The sequence below is a fragment of the Protopterus annectens genome, chromosome 3.part1 (genome assembly GCF_019279795.1).
Source record: "Protopterus annectens isolate FY-2018-M chromosome 3.part1, PAN1.0, whole genome shotgun sequence".
NCBI lineage: Eukaryota > Metazoa > Chordata > Ceratodontiformes > Protopteridae > Protopterus > Protopterus annectens.
In genome coordinates this window covers 947,567,982-947,594,272 of record NC_056732.1, presented here as the reverse complement: position 1 = coordinate 947,594,272, position 26,291 = coordinate 947,567,982, and the positions used below count along the sequence as shown (strand labels likewise).

Genomic DNA, 26,291 nt, shown 5'->3' with positions numbered 1-26,291 from the left:
TCCTTCTGCCTAGATTTTATTAGGCCAAAAGTTCAAAATACTCAACCTTTAAATAGGGAGGTTTCATATACATCTCTAACCACATGTTGCACATAATGCCAACAGTGGTGAATTTTTGGGGATCTCCAAAACATATGTATATTATCTGCATGGTGTTGATCACATCTCCAACATAAATCACATTTAGCACTATTTATCCTAGCCATCTTAACCAGGGTGTAATATTATTGGATGAGCCATATAAATCATATTTACCACTAGTAACCCTAGCTTGCTTAACCAGGGAGTAATTTCATTGGATAAGACCTATAAATCACATTTAGCACTAGTAATCCTGGCCTGCTTAACCAGGGTGTAATATCATTGGATGAGCCTTATAAATCACATTTATCAGTAGTATAGAATCTCCTTGTGATACGACTGAGAGTGCTTTTCAAACAATCTGGAAATATAAAGCTGATAAGTATATTTTTTAGCACTTTAACTGTCCACAGTTCAGCACTGTCTTATTTTTGCCTGACTTATTTATATATTTGCTGACATTGTATTCTGATCTCTGCTGAAGCCCCGCCCCTACTGTAAATTTGATCTGGGTACACTCCTCCAAGTCACATCTCATTAGCTCATTCTACCTAATACAAAACCTTAGCCTCTTTAAATTATCTTCTGTTTCTGCTCTATCCCTTTTTACTTAAAAAACAAAGAAAAAAAACTTTATTCAGCTGCTTATATTTTTCTAATTTGTGTTTCTTCCTACTACTCTGTTACTTCATTTGCTTTGCTTCTTCCTACTACTTGCTGTCTGTTCTTTAAAGTGGTCTACTGCATCTATTCTGTTGCATTTATTACTGCTTGTGTATTGCCTGTCTAAATTATTAAGTGTTATTCTTAAGTGTTATTCTAAGTGCTTAGTTTTGGTTTAAGCACTTGGAGTTTAGGCCCACCCCTTAGCTCTCCCTGGCCTGCCTCCCTCAGATTCTGACAAATATGAATGGACAATTTCCTACACTTTCTCCTGCCAGTCTGGTTGATATGGGCATCCTGAGACAGTGTAGCAACTGCCTTATGTACATGGACAACCATCTACTAATACCACCTAGGAACAAAATTTGTGAGAGATGCAATTACATTAGGAACCTAAAGTCCAAGCTCTCTCCCCATCAAGCCAGTATATCTGGCACTGAAAAGGTTGTCAACACAATCACTACACCTCAAACACCACCCACACCTACACAACACACACCTACATATGCGGAGGTCCTCCACATAAACATACCCGAATGACCTCCAAGGCAGAACCTAGAGTCAAAGCTCCCTCCCCATCAAGCCAGTATATCTGGCACTGAAAAGGTTGTCAACACAATCACTACACCTCAAACACCACCCACACCTACACAACACATACCTACATATGCAGAGGTCCTCCACATCAACATACCCGAAAGACCACAGAGGAAAAACACACACGATCTCCACAGCCCTCCACGCCACATACCATGGATAGTCCACACACTTGTACCTCATAACCACTAAGGCTTCACCATAAACCCAACATATTAGTCATAGGAGACTCCATTGTGAGACACATAGATGTGCCTCTCACCAGGAAGGATAAGGAGCAAGTCACGGTTAGTTGTCTGTCAGGTGCCAGAATCCACCATATCACACATGCACTCAAATCTCTCAACAACAGGCACTGTTATGACTCTGTCATAGTCCATGTTGGCGTGAATGACTTGAGATGTACCTCTCTGGACTATATGAAGAGAGACATGATTGACCTCACTGATTATGTGTCCCAAGCAGGTATGTCCCTAGCCTTAAGCAGCATTCTGCCATCACCCAGAATGATTCCTCAATACAAACAGAAAATGACTGACTTTAACAATTGGCTTAGTTTCTGGTGTCATTCCAGGGGGATCCAGTACCTGACAGCCTGGGAAGATATGATCAACAGACCACAATGCTTTGCCAAAGATGGCTTGCATCTGTCTCAGCTGGGCTTCAGGCTTCTGGCAAAGGCTCTTGCCTCCCCTATAGTGCCTATTTTAGGAAAAGTGATGAGGTTAAAACTACGAACATAAAAATTTTAACAAAACACAAATTTAATGTTGTGCTGCTAAACGCTAGGAGTCTAAACATGAAACTGCACTCATTGCAAACATTCCTAACCCTAGAAAATGCTGACATCTGTGCAGTCACAGAAACCTGGGTCAAAGCTGTGGACAGCACCCCAGCCTTACCCGGTTACTCATCCCATCATACATTCATACCTGAAACTGTGGGCAGTAAAACCAAAGGAGGTGGAGTTTCAATATACATTAAAGACATGCACACCTCCAGGCTGATCAAACTGTATGATGTACAGGAGACACTCCAGGTGCAGTTAACCATTGACAAGACCCCGATTCTGGCCCCCAAATCTGACTCAAGATGCCCAATCTGCCTACGTGGACCTGTTGAATCTATCAAGTTTCAATCCTTTACCCTGATCCTGGGTGACTTCAACTTTCCAAACATAGATTGGAAGAACTACTCATGCCAGAACACAAGTGCCCAGAGATTCCTTGATTTTGTCAATGCAAATGCCTTGAAACAGCTAGTCAATACCCCCACAGGGGGTGATAATACCTTGGACTTCATATTAACCAACATGAGTAACCACTGCAGCATCTCTATAGTATCATCCTCCCTGGTAAGATCCGACCACAAAGTGGTCACTTTCGAAGTCACCATCTCCCCAACCTCCCTCTAGCTAGGATCAGGCATTAAAAACTTCTCCAAAGCTGATTGCAGCCTCCTGAGGGATGGTATAAACAGCTTCACAGCCCCCTTCCCCTCTATAGGAACTGGCACCAATATCCAAAACTACACCAAAGCACTATACAAGCATTTATATAGATGCATGGAATCAGGCATACCCGACAGGACTAAATCATCCTCTGGAAGGAAGAGTAAACCTGTCTGGTGGACATCTGCAATAAGTAAACTCTATAACAAAAGGAAAAAAATACTGTCCAAGAACAAGAAGGAGCAGGTGCCCAATTGGAAGAAATGTCTCCTTAGCCTGAACAAGCAAATAAGAGCACTAGGTAATCCTCCAAAGTAAACTTCGAGTCCAAATTGGCCACATCTACTCAAGACAGTCATAAGGCCTTCTTCACATATGTCCACAACCTCAAAGGAAGCACCCAGATCTGTTCAGAACTGGTGGTCAAGGACACCATATATACAAATACCGTAGATAGAGCAAACTTGCTGGCTGACAGACTCAGCGAACATTTTACCCCTCTGTCCCCCCCATCAGTAAATCTAGACATCCCCAGTACCTGCCCCCTTTTCCTTATATGTATGGAACAGGTCATTACTGCTCTCTCAAAGGCAAAAAATACCGCCTCCATCAGACCCGATAACATCCCAGGCTGCATCCTACGTGAACCCAGGCAGGAACTTGCAGCACCACTAGGCACCCTATTCAACCGAAGCCTTAGTACTGGCTTCATCGCAGCTGAGTGGAAGACAGTCACTGCCATCCCTTTACACAAAGGTAGAGTGTCCACTGATCCCGGAAATTATAGACCCATCAGGCTAACTAGCTTGATATGCAAGGCCATGGAATGGATTATCATGGACCTCATTAACAAAGACATTGGCAAACTTCAATACCTTGATCCCACATAGTTTGGCTTCATCAAGTGGAGGTCATATCTGCTAATTTTGGTCGACTTCTTTGAGACAGTCACCAAAGCCATGGATGAGGGAAGATGGTCCACACAGCCTACCTTGACCTGGCCAAAGTCTTTGACACTATTCTCCACTCAGGCATAATAGATAAACTCTCTCGACTAGGTATCAATCCATATGTTACCAGATGGGTAGCAAACTGGCTCACTGATATAACCCACCTAGTCAAAATAGGGGAAGCCACCTCAAGCAGTAGACCTATAACAAGCGGCGTACCCCAGGGTTCAGTCTTAGGGTCTCCGTTATTTGGGATATACTTTTCTGAGGTGCAGGCCAAAACCAGAGGGCTATGGCTGACCAAGTTTGCAGATGACTGCAAGCTGGGTGCTGTCATCAATTCCCCTAGTGATGTGGGCATCCTCCAAGTGGGTCTCACTCAGATAAATGACTGGTGCCAGAAACATGGTCTCAGGGAGAGTGATGTCCCCACAAATTATCACATTAATAACAATGTCCTAAGCACTCAATTAGTCGTGAGGGATTTGGGCACCCAGGTTGATAGCAACCTGACCTTTGACCTCCCTCTATTCTTCCCTTATAAGGCCCATTATTGAGTACAACGCGCCTTTCGGCATGTACCTCGCATTGCACATGGAGCAGCTGGAGAGACCACAGGGGATCCTCACCAGGAGAATCCAGGCCTCAAACATCTACCATACACAGATAAGCTAAAAGCCCTATCCTTCTACTCAGTTTCATACAGACTCCTCAGACGTGACCTCTGTCTGGCATACAAGGCATTCACGGACCCCACCTTGATGCAACTGCTGCATATTCTCAAGTCAAGTTCCACTCGAGTAACCCACACACGTGGCCTCAACCTGGTCTGTGACATCAACAAGACTTGTTGGTTGGACAGATTTGTGTCCCAGAGACTCCTCCATCTATAGAATAGACTCCCTCTCCACATCAAGCAGAGTACCTTTTTACCCCTTTTTAACCACAACCTGGATAACTGGATAGGAAACAGAAAATATTCCCCTGGGATTCCACCCATGTCCCTGCTGGACAGGGGCATCGAGTGCTGATTTGGCTAAACATGGGCTAAACTCTTGGTTAGGCTTATAAGGGCCTCAGGGCCAATAGCCTAGTAACTCCCTATGATCCTATGAGTAATCCTAGCCTGCTTAACCAGGCTGTAATATCATTGGATGAGCCTTATAAATCACATTTACCACTAGTAATCCCAGCCTGCTTAACCAGGGTGTAATATAGGTTCATAGGTTCATAGGTTTATACTAGGTTATCTGCCCTAAGGCATTTATAAGCCTAGCCCAAAGTTTTGTGGCTTACGCCACCCCATATATGAAAAAATACTGTGCCCATTAGTTTGTTGTGCCTCTGTCCAGCAGTGACACAGAGATGATTCCCGGGGTAAACCTATGATCTCCCATCCACAGGTCAAGATTTCTCTTGAACAGAGACAGTGAGGTGCTCTGCCTCACATGGACCGGGATTTTATTCCACAGCATAGGGAGTCTCTGAGTGATAAATCTATCCCTCCAGCATGTCCTATTTATATCCGTGCTAAGGTTTAAGTCGCTTGCTCTAGTGGTTTTGGTGGATTTGGATTTTTTGAGGTGGAGCATGTCCATTAATTCCGGGTTGGACATGGCTTTGTATGTCAGGCACATGTCACCTCTGAGCAGATGGTATGCGACTGAATAGAGCTGGAGTTTCTTCAATCTGGCAGCATATGACAGATTTTGGAGTCCCTTTATCCTTTTGGTGAGGAACTTTTGGGGTCTCTCCAATTGCTGCAGATGTTGGGTGAGATACATCCCGAATGGGGCATTGTACTCGATCATTGGTCTGATAAGTGAAGAGTACAGAGGAACAATGACTTCACTAGATCTGGATGTGAATCCCTTCATGATCAGGTGGGCAATGTAGAAGGTCTTTCTAACCACTTTAGCAACATGAGTGTCAAAAGAAAGGCCACTGTCAACCTGGGTCCCCAGGTCCCTGATAACCTCTTCTAACCATATCAGTGGATGAGCTCTAGTAGTTGCTGATCCTAGTACTTGAGTCACCAACTAAGCATACCCAAGCTTTCCAAATCCTTTCTAATTCTTACAAACTAAAAGTTACATGTACCTGTGCCTTCCTTCTTCCTATCACTTATTTCCTCAAAACCATAGACTTAATTTCCCATAAATCTCTGTATATAGGTTCATAGGTAAGTACTAGGCTATTTGCCTGAGGGCATCTATAAGCTTAGCCAGAATGTGTTGGCTTTCACCGCCCCCTTAGATTAGTTCCCTGTGCCTTGGTCCAGCAGAGCCACTGCAGTGATCCCCAGGATAAATTTTCTGTTTATCATCCACTCATCAAAGTTTCTCTTGAAGAGTGTTAGTGAGGGGCTCTGCCTAATGTAGATTGGAATCCTGTTCCGAAGCATAGGGAGTCCTGAGACAGGAATCTATCCCTCCAGCACATCCTATTTATCGTTGTGGTGAGGTTTAGATCCCTAGAGCGTGTGGCTCTCAGGGATTTGTTTTTTTTAGGTGGAGCATGTCCATCAGTTCTGGGTTGGACATGGCATTGTATGTCAGGCAGAGATCACCTCTGAGTAAGTGGCATGCAACCGAGTACAGTTGGAGTTTCTTCAGTCGGGCTGCATAGGGCATATGTTTGAGGTCAGTAATCCTCTTGGTGAGGTACTTCTGTAGTCTTTCCAGCTATTGCAGGTGTCTTGTAAGATACATCCCAAATGGGGCATTGTACTATGATGGGTCTGTTGAGTGATGAGTAGAGGGGCACAATAACCTCTTTTGTTCTAGATGTGAACCCTTTTGAGATTAGGTGGGCCACATAGAAGGATTTTCTAACCACTTTAGCAATATGATTATCAAAGGAGAGATTACTATCTACTTGGGTCCCCAGATCTCTTATTACATTTTCTGTATTTAGGGGACTACCACATATGTGGTAGTTCATGGGTACTTTTTTTTCCCAAAGGGGATGACTATGCACTTTTTGGCATTTAGCTTGAGGCCATGATTTTGACACCAGGTATCCGTCTCAGTGAGACCCTGCTGGAGGATGTCTGTATCAGCTGGAGAGTCAGTTATGGCCCCCAGTTTGTAATCATCTGTGAACTTGGTCAGTCATTGTCCTCCTGTGCTTGCTTGTACCTCTGAAAAGTACATACTGAACAGGAGGGGTCCCAGGACTGAGTCCTGGGGGACGCCACTTGTAAATGGTTTAGAGTCGGACATATAGCCTGCAACTCTCACCATGTGGGTTCTATCTGTGAGCCAATTGGCAACCCATGTCATGATGTAGGGGTTTATGTTCAGGCTGGTGAGCTTGTCTATAATACCAGAATGGGGAATGGTGTTGAAAGCCTTTGTGAGGTCTAGGTAGGCTGTGAGGACCTCCTTTCCCTCATCTAAAGCTTTGGTAACTGTCTCAAACAAGTCCACCAGGTTTAGGAGGCAAGATCTGCCCTTAACAAAGCCATACTGGGTAAGGTCCAATGTTTGAAGGTTCCCAATGTCTCTGTTAATGAATTTCATGATGATGCACTCCATAGCCTTGCAGACTAGGCTAGTCAGGCTTATAGGGCGATAGTTCCTGGGGTCCACTGTGGCTCCACCTTTGTGGAGCAGGATAACTGCTGCTGTGTGCCACTCTATGGGTACGTAGACTGTAGAGAGTCTGAGTTTGAACAGTGTGTTTAGGTGAGTGGTTAGTTCATTTTGGAGCTCATGTAAGACACAGCCTGGGACACCATCTGGTCCCATTGAAGCTGTATTTTTGGCTTTGGATAGGGCTGTTTTAACCTGTGTGCCAGTGATTGCTGGGGCACTACATTCTTCTGGTATGGTTATGGGCCCTTTAGGGGGTGAGATGGGGGGAGAAGTTTGCACTAAACCTGTCTGCCAGAATATTGGCAATATCAGTTGGTTCAGTGTATTTTGTGCCATTCTGCACTAACTCATAGCAGATCTGAGAGTTACCACTTAGGTTCTTGACATAGCTAAAGAACACTTTGTGGTTATCTTTGGAGTCCTTGGCAATTTTTCTTTTGAAGCTAGCCTTGGATGATTTTATGGGGGATCGTAGTTTCTTGCTGATACTAATCAGGGATGTCTTTCCTTCTTGGGATTTTACTCTTTTCTGCACTAGTTTCCTCCTTCTATTGTATAGCTTATTTATGGCAGGGGTCCACCAGACTGGTTTCCTTTTCTTGGAGGAGTGAGTCTTGGTTTTGCTTGGGATAGCATGATCCATGCATTCTTGCAGGTGCTCACATAGTGCCTTTGTAAGGGATTCAGCAACTTGGACAGCATTGTCCTTTAGCATGGGGGCTGTGAACCTTCCCACCTCGGTCTTAAGTAACGTGAAGTTTGCTTTTAAAATGTTTTTCATGGTGGTTTCCTTGATTGGGGGTAGGGGCAGAATGTGGATACCCAGGGCGATTAGTCTATGGTCTGATCTAACCAGTGAGGGTTTGACCTCTGGTCACCCATGTTGGTGATGACCAGGTCCAATATGTTGTCAACTCTGGTGGGGGTGTTGACCAGTTGATCCAGGGCATTCAAGTTTATAAATTCTAGGAAGCGTTGGGCAAGGGAGTTAGTACTTGAGTAGTTCTCCTAGTTAATGTTTGGGTAATTGAAATCACCCAATATTAGGGCATTTGGTAGGACCTTCATATTTTCTAGTGTCTCTAGAAATGTGGAATGGGGGTCCTTGGTCATGGTGGGTGATCTGTAGCAAGCTACAATTTGAATTGCAGTTTTGCCTGTTGTTAGTTGAACATGGATGATCTCTGAGGCATTGTGCTGTGCCACTATCCTGGAGGTGTGGGTATCCTTGATGAATATGGATACACCCCCACCTTTTGTGTTTCGGTCCGGGTTCTGCGGCCGAAAAGTATGGTATGAGTTATAGCCTGGTAGTGCTGGGGTGATCTCTGGAGCCTTAAACCAGGTTTCTGTTACTGCACAGATATTGATGTTCTCCATACTGAGGAGTGCCTCGAGTGCATGCATTTTGAGGTTTAGACTTCTGGCATTGAGTAGCATTACCCTCAGTTTTTGGTTACTTGTGCTATTTACGGTGGTGGGTTTGTCTTTTGAGCCTTGTCTAAAAAAGGCACTATGGGGGTGGCAAAAGCCTTGGCCAGTATTTGAAAGCCCAAGGGTGACAGGTGCAGGCCATCTATTGTGAAGCAACGTGGCTTATCGAGCATGTCATCCCAGGTGGACAGATACTGGATCCCCTTTGAATGACACCAGAAACTTAGCCAATTGTTGAAATTGATCATTTTTTCTTTATACTGTGGCATCATTCTTGGTGAGGGCAGGATGCTACTCAGGGTCAGGGTCATACCAGCCTGGGCTACTTGATCAGAGAGCTCTTCCACATCTCTTTTCATGTAGTCCAGGGAGGTACATCTCAGGCCATTCACACCAACATGGACAATGACAGAGTCATATTTGTACTTGTTCTGGAGTGACCTGAGTGCTTGTGTTATGTGGCTGATCCTGGCACCCTACAGGCAGCTAAATGTAACCTTCTCCTTGTCCAGCCTAGTTAGTGGGACATCAGTGTGCCTGACTATAGAGTCTCCTATTACTAGTGTGTTGGGTATGTTATTTTGCCTTAAGAGCTGTGATTGCATGGCACACTGATTATGTGAAATATGTATTTCATGGTTTGTGATGGGGTGTGGAGGTTGCTTGGGTGTCTGCTTTGGAGGTCTCTGTTGCGTTTGCAGATTTTTATTTAGAGCCTCCGTGTATGTTTCCGTGTATTTATGTGTGTTATTTGCCAGTGTTGGTTTAGTAGGTCTATGTGAGACTGGTGGTGTGTTGCAAGTATTTTCCTTCTCCTCTTGACTGTCAGTTCCAGTCTTGGGCTGAAAGAGCTTTGCCTTCAGTTTGGCTGTATAATTGCATCTCTCGCATATATTAGTGTTTGGTGGTAGGAGGAGAGGGTTGTCTGTGTGCATGAGGCAGTTGTAACATTGCCTCAAAATGCCCAGATTCACCAGTTAGACTGGAGAGTACACCTGAAACTGCCCTTTGGGCATGCCTGAATAGGTAAAGTGAACTGTTTTACTGATTAGCTGGTAGGGACGAATAGAGAGCCTTGTCCTTCTGGACAGGGGGTCTAGTGCTAGGGTCAATTAGTGCTTGCTATGAGTTTTGACCAAGTGCTGGGCTATGAAATGAATGGTTTGAGTGCTTAAGTTGAAAGTTTGTCTAGTTCCAGGGGAAAAATTGAAGAGCAGACTTCGTGGAACCAGGAATAGTTTAACCCTAGCTAACCGGCACTGACTGGTGCGCAAAACTGCGCAAATGCAGTTTTTATAGCAGGAAATGAAAGAGATAGAAATTAGCCCAAAATGGCCAATAAACTACTAACTTCTGGGCTACAGCAAACAAGGTGCACAAATTTCAGAAAGAAACAGATCAAATAAGCAGGCACAATAAGCCTTTAACCATAAATTCCCAGTTCAGAAGGGCAGAATCTAGCCTCTCCTCCCACAAGAGTGCAGACTACAAACCTTTTTAATGTAAAATAACTGGCCTGAAGCCAAAGTGCTTAAACCAGAGCTAATGCGCTTTTAGAATAACAGACACTGAGCCTTTAATTAGCAATTCCCAACTTAGAAGGATGTAAGCTACCTGTTCTGCCACAACAATGCAGTCCACAAACCTTCTTAATGTAAAACAACTAGTTTGAAGCCCAAGTGCTTAAACAAAAAGGCTTAGAATAACAGTTACAATTTAATCAGGCTACTATCAAGTAGTAATAACTGCAGCAGAATAATACAATTGAGTAATTTTAAGAAGAAGCATAAGTAAAATAAGGCAATAAAGTGGGAATAAAGACAATTACAGTAAAAGCAGATGAATAAAGTGCAATTTTTTATATATGCCAATAGAAAATGAGCAAACTGATTTAAACAAATTACCCAATTAACCAGTAAAAAAACTTAAAACTGAGCCCTGTTCCAGCAGTCTTCAATCTGACAAGTTCTAACCACACAGTCCTGCCACAATGGTGCAGGGGAACATTCTCCAAAAAAGATGGCCTGAATTAGTGCTCAAGTTATACAAACAAAGCTAGATTCAGCAGGCCGGAATCTAGTCTATGCTACAGCAGACAAGGTGCACCAATATCAGAAAAAGTTCAAATGAGCAGGCACAGTAAGCCTTTAACCAGAATCCAAGGTATGACTCTATGTACATCTTCTGAAGGATAAAAATGTTGGAGCAAAAATGTATCATTAATGTGAAAGCTCACAAAGGCGTGACAAGCCTTTATTAGAACAGGGAGCCACTACAGGATAAGTTTAAACATATCAGAGACAAACGTTATTATAGCTATATAGATGCACAGGGGTCTGACATGTGATTTGTGAAATATCCTGTACTGCACAGATTTAGTGTACAGGTATCAGAAGGAGCTCTGAAAACTCAAACCACAAACTGAATTCCCTTATTCTTCAATACAAGATATTTCATATATCACACAAACTAATCGCCCCACATGTATTCCATGTTACATTTTTTGTGTGTGTCTGCATGTGTGTGCAAGCATGAGTACATGGATGCATATGTGTGTGTGTGTGTGTGTGTGTGTGTGTGTGTGTGTGTGTGTGTGTGTGTGCATGTGTACATATGTGTTTATTAAGACTGTGTTTATCATTAATTTCAGTGGGCTGTATTAACTGTTTACGTTTTTAAAGTATACAACTGTAAGTCATTTACATAAACTTTTATAAATGAAATGCCTTGTTAGTATTTTTTAACTTTAGCACTTTGATACTCTTAATGCTTTTTTACTGTAGCATCAGTTTATTATTATCATTATTTTTATTGTTGTTATTATCATCATCATCATCATCATTATATGGATTTATTATGACTAACTGTATCTTGTTTAATTGAGAAATTAATAGTTTAACTACAACTGTCAGTAGGTTAGATCACAGAACCAAAACATCACTACAAATAAATTACTATACATTCTATAACAATTTATTTTGCAAGGGATAAGCTCCCTGCACCCTAATATGGGTGATCTGCTCCCTCACCACTGATCACTATGCTTTATAGCTCTGAGGTCACATAAACATGAAAACTAAGGAAAAGGTAACAAAGACAATTAAAACTCACTCTTTCATTCTTCTTGTATTCCTACAACCTCAATGCACATCTCAAGATTTGCAAGTTCTGATATAGTAAAATACAACAAACTAAGCATGCATACCTGTGAATCATCCAGATTTTTGCTCATATGTTTGTTCTATTCCTCATAAAATGTATGTTTTTTTCTGACAAATCATCGATGACAAAAGTCACTAAATAATGACAACATACATTGTAATCTTATATTTCATCCTTCAGAAAATGCATGCTAACACAAATCATTTTATTCAAGCAACTTGCTAACTTTATAAGAGCAATATTTCAAATTTGTCCCTATTTTTTGGACCCTTATCCCCTCTTTATTTTATGCTCATTCCAGATTTCTTGCAATAAGAGGTCGAGAGGTATGTAAGCATGAAATATTCTACCTGCAATATTTTGTGATGCGTTTGCAGGCCAGTTGACCATCAATTGTGCTTTCCTAATTTAGTAGTGTAGTGTAGTGAAGGTCATGACTGGATTTGTTAATTTATTTTATGGTTTAGTTATCTTTTTTTTTTTTTTTTTTTTTTTTTTTTTTTTTAATTAAGGTTGAAAAACTGGACACATTCCACTCCTGATGCCTATTTTCTATTTTGACTAGTGCTTAATGTTTTATTTCATTTTTAGTACTTCTTTTTAAACTTTTTTATTCTAATAGGAACACAATTTCCATTACGGGGTAGATTTAGGTAGTCAGTGTTGTTTTAAGAGTTTGTGTTGGTATGTGTGGGTATTTTTGGTGTGCAGTTTGTGAAGTTAATGGTTTACATTGAAGAGAATGTAAAATATAGCCTGTGTTTTATTTTTATTTTAGTTTTTTCTACTTCATGTTACTTTCTTAAAACTAACTGTAGAAAGGGTGAGTTGGTTAGGCGTTTTATAATATTTTGAGGTTGTATATGTGACTGCACTCTTTGCGTTCAGTTTATGACTCTTAATTTAGCTTTTGAGAAATAACTTTAGTATGACAAAGTAGGAAAATCGTAGCAGATTTAATAAAATACAAGTGGTGAAGGTAAGCTAGTGATGGTCTGCCATCATAAATAAACTTTCCATGAAGCACCAAAAATCTAGCTAAAAATAATATCTACACAGTGTACCAAATACATTTTTATTACACCCTTTGTCTGAGTCTGACATTTTATATATACACACACACACATATATATATATATATATATATATATATATATATATATATATATATATATATAGATTCACTTCATAATCTCGAAATAGTGAAACATCGAATTTCAGTATCTCGAAACTATAAAAACGAATCCACAAAACACCGAAACTACAAAACCCAGAGCCCAAAAGAGCAAAATTCAAAACACTGAACAAACTGCATACACTAAACCATACATACACCACAACACCCACATCACAACATAAACAAACAAAAACTACACAAATACACAACTCATACACAACTCGTACACACATAAGTAGGGGGGGGAGCTGTGCCCCCCACCCCCCCTACTTATATATACTAACTCTGAGATCGCAAAAATAGGAAACAAAAGCAAACTCACACATGCACATTCTCCAGTCCCTCACACACACATCAAACATATCAGCACACTCAAACACACTCTAACCCCTACTCAAATCCCTTACAAAACACTCACCTGACAAAACACCTAGATCCACACATGGCACCGCGCACCATAAACACACAATCCCGGACATCACGTAGCGAAAGGCCATAACCGCAAATTTGAGATATTCGAATTCACGATTATGAACTTTCTCTGTTTTAAACATTTGGGTTTATAGTCTTGAGATACTGAAAATCAACATTTCAGTATTTTGAGATTATAAACGGCTCCTATATATATATATATATATATATATATATATATATATCTGTATGTGTATGTATATATATATATATATATATATATATATATATATGTATGTGTATGTATGTATATATATATATATATATATATATATATTTATATATATATATATATATATATATATATATATATAAATTATGTGTGTATATATACACACAAAAAAAAAAAAAATATATATATATATATATATATATATATATATATATATATATATATATATATATATAGACAGAAAAATATATAGTCTGACACAGTTAGCATAGAGCTGTTAATACGTAGCTTACTGTAGCCCAGTATGTAATTCTGTCAGCCTCCATTTGCACATTGTGTGACTCTGAGCAAGTTATTAAATCAGACAGTGTTCTGGGGCAATTGGGAAATCAGGCTACATTTCCTGAACTGCTTGCCAAGTCATTATCTATTAAACTAATACCTAAATGATGCCTAGAAGACTTTTGGTTTCCTGAATTTCTGATTAGATGCTTTCTTGCCCAAAGTCCAACTGTTGTCTAGTAAATCATCAGCAAAGCTCCTAAATTAATTAACATAACACATGGGTAAGAATAGTAATGCCCTTCCTCTTATTACTTGCCCTGTCAAGCATGCCTCCAAAGCCATATATGAACATCTTGATATCAGGAATTTTACAGGTTATTAAGGAAACACATAAAAATCATATTTTTTGAGATAAACCGGTAGTCCTTTTTGCAAATCCCATGGACTTTATACTTTATTTGATATTTCTATTTGAGGTACATTATGTCTATGCTTTTCTTTTTAGTACATATTTTTATTTGACATTTAGTTTCTGTATATTCTACTGTTGCCCATATGCTGTTTATTAGCTGTGAATACTTTAACCTGGGCTTTGCCTGTAAATGGTCACTAATTATCAGTGTACCACAGACTGGTAAAAAATAAAAATAAATACTTGATATGAGACAAACATAACTAAAGATCTTAATATAAATGGCCTATCCCACCAACATGTCTTTATAAAAAAAGTGTTCCAGTACAATGTAGCATGTATTTTTTCACCTCTACATTTCAGTGGGTCTTAATTTTAAAATATATAGTGCTAATTAAGGGCTGAGCCATAAACGAATAATGTCTCATTCTTGTCCAGTTACTCTTTCCTTCAGCTGAGCATTTCAGTGTGTTTATAGTTTTGATTTATGCTTGATGCCATCAGACTATGACTATGAGATTTGCAAGCATTAATAATGAAACTTATGGCATTGTAATCATATTACAACAACAACAAAAGAATATGTATTGATCTTTTTTTTTAGTTTACAATGGGGTAAACACATACCATATCTTCTTTTACACACCTGATTGCCCCACAAACATGCTTGTTTTATTGAGACTTATAAATGGCTCTCATGGCATGCTCAGTTTGCAAGGCAATGTTATGGCAGGTATCATGGATGTCTGGTTGTAGCACTGACTAATGCATATTTAATGCCCGTCAGAAGGAGCTAGAGCATAGTCAATTAAAATCCATCACCTAGATCTGTTGTTTTATATGTTGCACATCTAGAAAATAAGTAAATAGTTATGATGGACACAATATGTTAGATTTTGTTTTCTTTCATATTAAATGTATTAATCTACTTTTTTACAGAAAAAGACAAAAACAATCAAACAACAAGGGGAAATCAGGAGCATTGCACTCAAATGAGACACAGGTAAGAAATTTTAAGTACCAAACTAACACTGAAAAAAATGATGGAAATATCCCTGCTGCACTTTTATTGGCTGCAACATGTTGGTCACACATTCATTTTTACAATATGGACATTTTCAATTATGTACAACTTCTAATACTAACAAACAAACAAGGAAGTAAGCAAATGGATAGATAGAGAAACAGACAGACAAGCAGACAGATTAACAAATAAAAAAGGTATACAAATATTTTAACAATTTGAAACCAGGCCAAGGATCTGACCACTCAGAATGCATTCAGGAAAACAAGGGGTCCTCCTTCATTTACATGCTCATCCTTTTTCTAAGTGTTCGCCATGGTAACATTAGCCTCAGGTGAAAATCAGTAGCATAAATGAAAATATAACTGCAATGAACATCTCATTGTGTTGTCAAGATACTAAACTGTCATGCAGCCATATTGTGTCCTAAGCTTCAGTAAAAAAAAAATAAATAAAAGGTGAGCTACAGATTTTCGAATAGTACATGTACACTAATGGCAATAGTTGTTGTGTTAAGGGCAATAAATGAGGTGCTAACTTATCTTAAAGGACTTAATTCTTCCACAGACCAGTACCTTAGAAGCTTCATTTGATCTGAATCTTATTACGGGATTGCTGACTGCCTAGCAGAGATATACTGTCAGCAATGGAGTAAGGAAGGAAGAGGATGTGTAGAAGGCATGTTTTAGGGTGAAGTGAAAACATAGCGTTGTTTCAAAACAATTGTATGCTTTAAGGTGTATCAGTGGAGCTTTGAGGGTGGTGCTGGAGAAGGGGTGTAGTGTATACAGTGAACATAGCAAAACTGAAGAGGCAGAAGAGAAAGAAAATACAAAAACAAACAAAAACGCAAGAGAAGGGGATGGAGAGGGCAGATGTTGATTTGGGGATTTTAGGTTTAAAGACTATGCACATCTTCACCTTCATACGTGTATCACTTCATATGTGAGGTTGGCACTAACATACTTCCAGTGAAGGAAAATGCCACCTGTATGGGGAAATATAAGTGCTGTTTACTTTTGATATAGTGCCAACTCAAGACCAATATCTTCTTGATATGTATTACATTATCAGCTGATAAAACTGACAAATAGCCAACCCTTACAGAGACAAAATGAAGAGTAACTGCACACTGTCACTGACATGTCCCATGTCCGCATTTGGTGCCTACACAGGAGAGTTAATATCTCAATCACTTATAAACAATTCATAGTGAAAATTTCAAGAAATGCTATGTGGAACATCAGGTACGCATTATATATTAAATTGCCATTTGTGTGAAGGAGGAATTTAACCGAGTCATTCGCCCATTGAAAGTACAAGTATTTGTGGTGGTGACATTCATCTGGTGACATTTTTGCAGGCATAATGCTTCTAGTGAGAAAAAGTCACTTATGTTGACACAGACACACTCATATATGCTTTACACTTTTGTCATAAATGTGTGCTATATAACATTTTACATCTGTATTTTAAAATTTATCACAGAGAGCATGCGGTGTCAGCTGTTGTATTTTGTTATTAATTCTTGTTAGTTTTGAAGAAGTCTTGCCACTTGAATGACAAAACCCCCCCAACTATATTCAAATAAACTGCAATTTTATCCATTTTGTGTCACATTGTATTGATGTTAAATTGTAAAAAATAGAAAGAAAACAGTTATCTGGCAGCCCGCAGAGTTGCATTATTATCAACTGCTGAGATAATTCAGCATCTCATCTTAAATGGTTAATTTCTATAGGGAATCTTTAGTATATTTATTTTCTGGAGAACACTCTATGACATATCTTGACGTAGCTGCTATTAGAAAATATTTTCTAGTGACATTTTCAGACTCACATTTAGCCAAATTGTAGTTCTGTATCATTATTCTTTTTGTTAAGCTCCCCACTCTTTCATTAGTAAGAGGTATAACAAGATTTAAAGTAGTAATATAATCATAACCAGTGGTGGCTCATGGTACTGGCTACTGGGCTGTACCCCCCCCCCCACTAAAGGGAGAGAGACAGACACAGAAAGAAAAGAGATGTGCTAACTCAGAAAAAAAATAGAAATACTACTTGATCTTCAGTTGAGTTCAGATGAAATCTGAAAAAAAAATCCTGCTTTTTACAACTGTCAGGCTGTTTTGAAAACATCATCAGTCGGGACTGATCGTCAGCATTTGCTAGTGACAGAAGTGTCATTCAAAGAGTGACTCACCAGACTGCTGCATGATGAAGTGAGGAATCTTTCCTATTAACTCTGGCTGCTCAATGCTAGGAGTCTAAACAAAAAATTCTACTGCCTAGAAGCTCTCCTCACTTTAGAGAATGCTGACATCTGTGCAGTCACTGAGACATGGTTTAAAGCCATGGAGAGCACGCCAACAGTGCAAGGTTATAATTTCTTCCCCACATTTAGAACAGCTACTACAAAGACAGGGACTAAAGGTGGAGGTGTTTTGATTTACATCAAAAATAAATATATCTCAAGGTTGATCAAACTGGACAAAGCGCTTGACCTTCACTTTCAAATCACCATGGGCAAAATCCAATACAACTTCCTTGCAAACTATAGGTCCCACTCTATGACCCAGAAAACCCATACAACATATTTAAACTTATTGGAAACACTAACCATATTCATGGATGAGATTAATTACCCACTATGAAGTGGGAATAATATATGACACCAAATGTACAGGCACAGAGATTCCTGGATTTTGTAAACGCAAATTCCCTGGATCAGACTGTCAGTGCACTAGCCAGGGGTGCAAACATACTGGATCTGGTCCTCACTAATATGGGCGAGTGTTGCACACCCCCTTGTGTAATGACTTCTCTGGTAAGGTCAGACAACAAAATGGTCTCCTTTGAATTAAAAATGAAACCTGGAACTCCAACTAACCCTGTAATATTCAGGAACTACTCTAAGGCTAATTTCTACTATTAAGTGATAACCTGGTAAAATTTCAAGCTTCCATATACCCTAAGACCACTGCTGCCTATGCAGAACTGTTCACAGAAACCCAAAAAAGCATGTTAATAGCTTCATAGAGGTAGCTGTAGCCACCAGGAAGAAGTACAGAACTAACTCAAAAAACAGGTCACCTTGATGGAATCACAACATCAATAGGCTGTATAACAGGAGCAAGAAAATCTTGGCAAAATTTAGGAGGTACAGCACCCAGCAGGATAAAAGCAGTCTAATGAAACTAAAAAATCTACTCAGAAGACAAATAAAGTCTATCAAAAACAAATTTGAAATAAATTTGGGCTCCCAGGCAAAGGAAAACCACAAGGGATTCTTTAACTATGTCCGCAGCCTCAAAGGTAATACACAATTGTGTGCAGAACTCATTGTATTTGGAGCCACCTATACTGAGCCAGAAGATATAGCAAACCTACTGGCTGACAAATTCAGCTCCAACTTTACCCCTCTCTCCCCCTCAACCTTCCCTCAGGAAATACCATCAAATATAACTCCCCCTGCTATCACTAGGGAATGGGTCCTTAATACTCTCTCTAAATCTAAGAACACTGCATTAATGGGCCCAGACATTATTGTCGTATATGAGTATTGGTAAATGTCTCTGCTCTTTCTTGCATGTATTGAGAGTAGTATTGCATTTGTTAATTATGTTTATTCCTCTACTTGTATGTGTTGTTTCACTTTGCTTTGTAATCTCAAGAACTGAGCTGATGCACAAAATTTCATTTAGGCTACACGTGTATAGTAGTAAATGACAAAGTTTACTTTGACTTTGACTTTGACAGACAATATCCCAGGATGTGTTGTAAATAGCATGAAACATGACTTACTAGAGCCTCTGGATTTACTATTTAACTGTAGCCTCCAAACAGGCTTGGTACCTCATGAATGGAGAATAACAACAGTCATCCATATGCACAAAGGCGGGTCATCTACAGAGCCTGGAAACCACCGACTCATAAGTCTTACTAGTCTCATATGCAAAGCCATGGAAAGAATTATCATGGAAATAATCAGTGACCTCATAGGAAAACTCCAGACACTGGACCCAACAGAATTTGATTTCATGGAAGGCAGGTCATGCCTACTCAGCCTGGTGGACTTCTTTGAGAGGGTCGCCAAAGCAATGGCTATGGGCAAAATGTTTCATACTGTTACCTTAACCTGGCCAAGGCATTTGACTCAATACCCCACTTGTCACCAGGTGGATACCCAGCTGGCTCACAGATAGGACCCAGGAAGTTAGAACTGGGGAGTCCGCCTTGACAAACAGGCCAGTCGCAAGCAAGTCCCTCAGGGATTGGTCCTGGGACTGCTCCATTTTGGCATTTACTTCTCTGAAGTCAAGGTCAGTGTCAGTGGCCCCTGGATGACTAACTTTGCAGATGATTGCAAATTAGGAGCTGTCATTGGATTGCCCACCAACACAAATGTTCTCCAGGAAGAGTTGACACTGACAAACAAATGGTGTCACAGCCATGGACTAAAACTAAATGCCAAGAAATGCACAACAACATCCTTTGTGAAGTCATCCACCTCTAGTAACTATCATATTGACAACACACCCCTAAGACTTGACCCAGTAATCAGGGATTTGGGGGCACACATAGACAGTAATCTAGCCTTTAACCATCACGTGTCTACAGTAATGAGGGAATCATTCTATGCTGTGCAACTTATAAACAAAGGTATGGCATCTAGGTGAAAGGAAGTCATTGTACCTCTGTATTTGGCATTCATTAGACCTATTATTGAGTACAGTGCTCCTGGGGTATGTACCTAACCATGCATATCCAACAACTGGAATGTCCACAGAGGTTTCTCACTAAAAGAATATAGGGTGCAAGTAGCTATGCAGACTGCCTCAAGGCTCTGTCTCTGTATTCTGTCTCCTACAGGCTGTTGAGGGAATATGTATGCCTGGCATACAAAGCATTGTCAGACCCCACTATAATGAGCCTCCTGCATATCTGCAAAACAAACAGCACCAGAATTACCCATTCTAAAGACTTAAACCTTACCTGTGATAATAATAGGACCTACTGGAGAGAGGCTCTCCATCCATGTGAAGAAAAGTTCCTCCCAAACCACAATTCAAGTGTAACTTGGACAATTGAATGGGGAACAAGAAATTCATTCCTAGTTTGGCACCTATATCTCTAATGGACACAGGCAGCCTGTAAATGATTCAACTCCAAGACCCCTGCTTGTAAATATTTTACCTTCCAAGCCCTGTTTACACTTATCAAGGGTACCAGAAGTTGTCAGAGATATGGGATGCATGGCTAGGCTTAAAAAGGCCCTTGTGGTCATTAGCCTAGTAAACACCCATGAACCTATAAGGAAGTAGTTAATGTGGAAGAGGAAGCACAACTGCAGAATTTTTTTTTTTGTTTATTTATTTTGAAATATTTTTTCAGTCACTATGTGTGCTATTGCCAGGATGTGAGAGGAAAGTAAGTACTTAAAGTGTGTATGTGAGCATATGTGTATGTGAGTATGCATACATGCACAAACTACTGGGGGGGGTTATTGGAGGAATGTTTGGTTTTGATGACAGTGAAGTGCTTGTGAAACATGAAAACATTTCTGAAGGGATTGTTGAGGGAATGTTTAATTTTGAAGTCATTGAAGTGCCTGTGTGTACATGAAGAAACAACTGAAGGGGTCATTAGGGGAAATATTTGATTTGGCATCAGGGAAGTGCTTGCGTATATATAGACGAGCTAATGAAGGGTTCATTGGGGAAAATGTTTCATTTGTTGTCAGTTAAGTGTTTGTGAATACATGTAGAAACTATTGAAGGGGTCATTTGGGGGAAATGTTTCATTTGGTATCACTGAAGTAGTTGTGTAAATACACAAGCCACAAAAGGGGTCATTAGGGGGAAATGTTTCATTTTGATGTCAGTGAAGTGCTTGTGCAGACATGGACAGACTACTGAAGGGATCATTGGGTGAAATAATTGATGGTCACTGTAACAAAAGGAGCTACTGCCAGCCCAGCTATCTGGAATTTTGTAAATAATTGTATGTCATTTGTGAATATTAGTGTGATTTGTGTGGATGTGCGACAGAGGGAGATGCTGCCAGCCCAGCTGTCTGAAGTGTTGTGAGTAGTTGTGTGGCATTTGTGAATGGCAACATGATTTGTGTGCCTATATTGCAAATGTATTAGAACTGTAGGTCATATTGTATAGATGTGTGCTGAAGAGATATCTTTATACACTAATGTAATTGTTTAGATGTATGCATTTTAACAGAGGAGACAAACTTCAGAAGAATGGTTGAGGTTGAGTTACTTTATGGCTGGGCTATAAACAAAAGAGATGTTATCTTTCAGTTTCAATGCAGTAGCAGATATAATGTCTGGAACTAGAAGTTCTTTGTATTGTCCTTAACTGTGGAAGAATGTAAATTATTTTACCACTACCATCATTTGCCAAAAAGCTGCATCAATTGTTTTCATCTGGGATAGTCAGATGACAAGAAGTGATGTCATGCTGCAATTATCCAGCATGAATATTTGAGATATTGATTTGAAAACTCTCTGAGAGAGGTATTGCATTTTGTATTTTGTCTTTGACCTGGCAGCATCAGCTGGGAAAACCCACTCACCACATCTGTTTTGCCTGGTTCTGTAAGTAAGTTAACTAGGGTACAGTAATTTCTTTTAGATTCAGTAAGGAATATTGTAAAGATTAGTTTAGATGTTTTCTGCTTTTATTTGAGACTGTCCTGCCATGTTGTTTTAAATATATTTCCTGTGATTTTGAACTCTGAAGTCATTGCAAATGCATATTTAGTATGGTCTTGTTTTTGTTTTTTATTATTTATTATTAAATATATTTAACGCAGTGGTGGTGCTGCGGTAGCATTGTCGTCTCACAGTACAACGCTGTCCGGTTTGATTCTCAGCTAGAGCATCTTCTGCATGGAGACATGCATGAATGGACGTACCTTTGTTGAAGGTTGTGCATCAGGGCTGGCAAGCCGGTACGTAAAAATCAACTGCCAATCATTAGCGGACCGGAGTTCCGCTGTGGCGACCCCTAACTGCAAAAAGCCAAAAGACGCAAACATTATTAAATATATTTAAACCTTTCAATTGTGGCTGGTCTGTCTAGAGACATTTAAGCTCTTAGAGTACTTGCATATCTATTTGGTGACACTGTGCTGGCCACTCCTAATAGCCTTGCTCTTGGTCAAACTACTGTTTGGATTAATAGTAGCATTACACAGTGGGATTACACACCCTTTGTTAAGGGCCTTAAAGTAGCTGATAAGGAGTGACTGGTGGCAGGCAAAACTACCTTATAGTCTGGCCAAAGGGGGCATAGCTTAGTAAATCTGTGTCATACTTTCCCAGGTGTGTGTGTGTGTGTGTTTGTAAATCAAACCTCTAAGTGTGTGTGTGTGTGTGTGTGTGTGTGTGTGTGTGTGTGTCAGCTACTTGGGTAAAGACATGAAGCAGTGGTTGGACAGAGAGGGTGCTAGAGGTCTTGGCTTGATCACTCAGCTGAGATCTCAACTCTATAGCTGTGCCAGTGGGGAGTCTTATACGGGATCTGGAGAAAGAGGGAAAAAACAGTCCCAGACTGTCTGTGTTCTCTGTGTGCTCTTAAGGGAAATTGCACTTTACTGTGTGGGTACTTGTCATCCTCCCAGTGTGCACATCCCCCCACTGTTGCCAGTGGTGAGGATTGATTGCCCAGTGCTGGGGCATCACAGTCACATCTGTGTGTGGGGGATTAAAATAAATTCATTTTTACAATTGCTGCTATTTTTATTTGATTATACTCTGATATCTGAGATATATTCAGTTAATAAAGTTAGCTTTAATTGGATGCATGGGTTGTCTGTGGATAAATATGACTGATATTGTCATTTGTTTAAAATAAGTTAGTAGTTTTCTGGGTTTACAGAAGTAGTGTGCATAATTTTTCTTTTCCCGTTTCTGTATCAATGAAGTGTCACATCACACTCAATAAGTAATTTTCTGTGGTATCCTGGACAGGGTGTCTTTGAGAACAGCTGACCATTGGCTGAGAGTTGCACTGAGTAGTGTTGCCATAAAACAACCCTTGGTTCTCCTGTTGAATCTTTTGCTGTCCATTCCTTCTATTTGCAATCATTTTATCTTTGTGGATTTTATTCAAGTGCTCTGGTTTCTTCTCCCTGACACTCTGTAGTATAATATATGCCTGTAGCCATTTAGGATCATAGGAGGTTACTAGGCTATTGGCCCTGAGGCCCTTATAAGCCTAGCCAAGAGTTTAGCCCATGTTTAGACAAGTCAGCACCCAATGGCCCAGTCCAGCAGCTGGAATTGTATTTTCTGTTTTCCATCCAGTTTTCTAGGTTGCAATTAAAAAGAGGTAAAGAGGTACTCTGCTTGATGTGAAGAGGGAGTCTAATCCACAGATGGGGGAGTCTCTAGGACACAAATCTGTCCTGCCCACAAGTTTTGTTGATGTCACAGACCAGGTTGAGGCTGCGTGTGTTGGTTACTTGAGTAGACCTTCACTTGCGGATATACAGCAGTCCCATCAAGTAGGGGTCCATGATTACCTTGTATGCCAGACAGAGGTCACCTCTGAGAAGTCTGTATGAAACTGAGTAGAGGGACAGGTCTTTTAGCATATCTGTATATGGTAGATGCTTGAGGCCTTGGATTCTCCTGGTGAGGAACCTCTGTAGTCTCTCCAGCTACTGCATGTGCTTTATGAGGTGCATGCTGAAAAGGGTGTTGTACTCAATAATGGGCCTTATAAGGGAAGAATGCAGGGATGTTATGACCTCCTTGTCCCTGGATGAGATGCCCTTACTTATGAGGTGGGACCTGTGGAAGGCTTTCCATACAATGGAAGAAACATGGTGGTCAAAAATCAGGTTGCTATCAACCTGTGTGCCCAAATCCCTCACGACTGATTGCATGCTTAGGACATGGTTATTAATGTGATAATTTATGGGGACATCACGCTCCCCAAAGGGGATGATGATTCATTTTTTAGTATTCAGCTTGAGGCCATGTTTCTGGCACCGGTCATTTGTCTAAGTGAGACCCTCTTGGAGGATGTCCACATCACTAGGGGAATTGATGTCAGCACCCAGCTTGCAGTCATCTGCAAACTTGGTCAGCCATAGCCCACTGGTTTTGGCCTGCACCTCAGAAATGAATATCCCAAATAACAGAGGCCCCAAGACCAAACCCTGGGGTATGCCACTTGTTACGGGTCTACTGCTTGAGGTGGCTTCCCCTATTTTGACTAGGTGGGTTCTTTCAGTGAGCCAGTTTGCTACCCATCTGGTAACATATAGATTGATGCCTAGTTGAGGGAGTTTATATATTATGCCTGAGTGGGGAATAGTGTTGAAGGCTTTGGCCAGGTCAAGGTAGGCAGCGTGCACCATCTTCCCCTCGTCCATGGCTTTGTGGACTGTCTCAAAGAAGTTGACCAAATTTAACAGACATGATCTCCCCTTGACGAAGCCAAGCTGTGTGGGATTGAGTGTTTGGAGGTTGCCAATGTTCTTGTTAATGAGGTCCATAATAGTCCATTCCATGGCCTTGCAGATCAGGTTATTTAGGCTGATGGGTCTATAATTTCCTGGATCGGTGGATACTCCATCTTTTTGCAAAGCGATGACAGTGGCTATCCTCCACTCAGCTGGGACAAAGCCAGTACTCAGGCTTTGGTTGAATAGGGCACCTAATGGTGTTGCAAATTCCTGCCTGAGTTCATGTAGGATGCAGCCTGGGATGTTATCAGGTCCCATGGAAGCTGTATTTTTTGCCTTTGAGAAAGCAGTGATGACCTGTTCCCTAGATATAAGGGGAAGGGGGCAGATACTGCAGATGTCCTGAGTTACTGTTGGGTGGCAGAGTGGTGAAGTTTTCACTGAATCTTTCAAGCAGCAAGTTTGCTATATCTACGGCATTTGTATTTGTGGTATCCTTGACCACCAGCTCTGAACAGATCTGGGTGCTACCTTTGAGATTAAGGACATATGTGAAGAAGGCCTTATGATTGTCTCTAGTAGATGTGGCCAGTTTGGACTCGAAGTTTGCTTTGGAGGATTTCACTAGTGCTCTTATTTGCCTGTTCAGGCTAATGGGCACCTGCTCCTTCTTAGTCCTGGACAACAATTTTTTTTCCTTTTGTTATACAGTTTATTTATTGCAGGTATCCCCAGACAGGATTACTTTTCCTTGCGGAGGATGATTTAGTCCTGTCGGGTATTCCTGATTCCATGCATCTATATAAATGCTTGTATAGTGGTTTGGTATTATTTTGGATATTGGTGCCAGTTCCTACAGAGTGGGAGGAGGCTGTATTACTTTCCATCCCAGTCTAACACTAGAGTGGTACTCAGAAGATAACTGTCTTTCTGGAGGCGTAGGAAGGTAGGCAGTATTCACAGAAAGACTAAATATGCTTCCTTGCTCATGATTTTTTTGCTCAGGCCATCATTATCAAGTCAAAAAGTTAGTTAAACAAACAAAAAACATTTTATACGGATATTAGGAAAGAAATATAAAAAGAAAATCATGAATTCTGATGTGATAGAAGAGTTTTATTCCCTTTGCCTTATTATTGTTTTGGATAAACCACCCCTGAGACAAGTAGCAAGAATGTGAAGTTCAGTTTTAAGCAAGATGACGTACAGTATTGTAACCTCTACACCAGAGCTCAGCTGAACTACAAAACAAAAAACTCTAGAGGCAACACTAATTTCAGTAAAATAATAGAAACATTCAGTATGAGCCCAGTTTTGAATAAAATGGCTGCAACAACTGGACAAGAATGATTATATCACTCTGTCCCTGCCATTTCTTCA

At 40.4% G+C, this 26,291-nt stretch overlaps 1 protein-coding gene across 2 annotated transcripts in view; it reads left to right on the top strand.

Moving 5' to 3' along the window:
* The window catches only part of CD226 (CD226 molecule), a 602,637-nt gene that overhangs the window by 485,710 nt on the left and 90,636 nt on the right, over positions 1-26,291 (top strand). For both annotated transcript variants that reach the window (XM_044067141.1, XM_044067140.1), the window contains one exon: positions 15,393-15,456. In XM_044067141.1, coding sequence (XP_043923076.1) covers positions 15,393-15,456 — 64 coding nt within the window. The remainder of the gene's footprint in view (positions 1-15,392; positions 15,457-26,291) is intronic.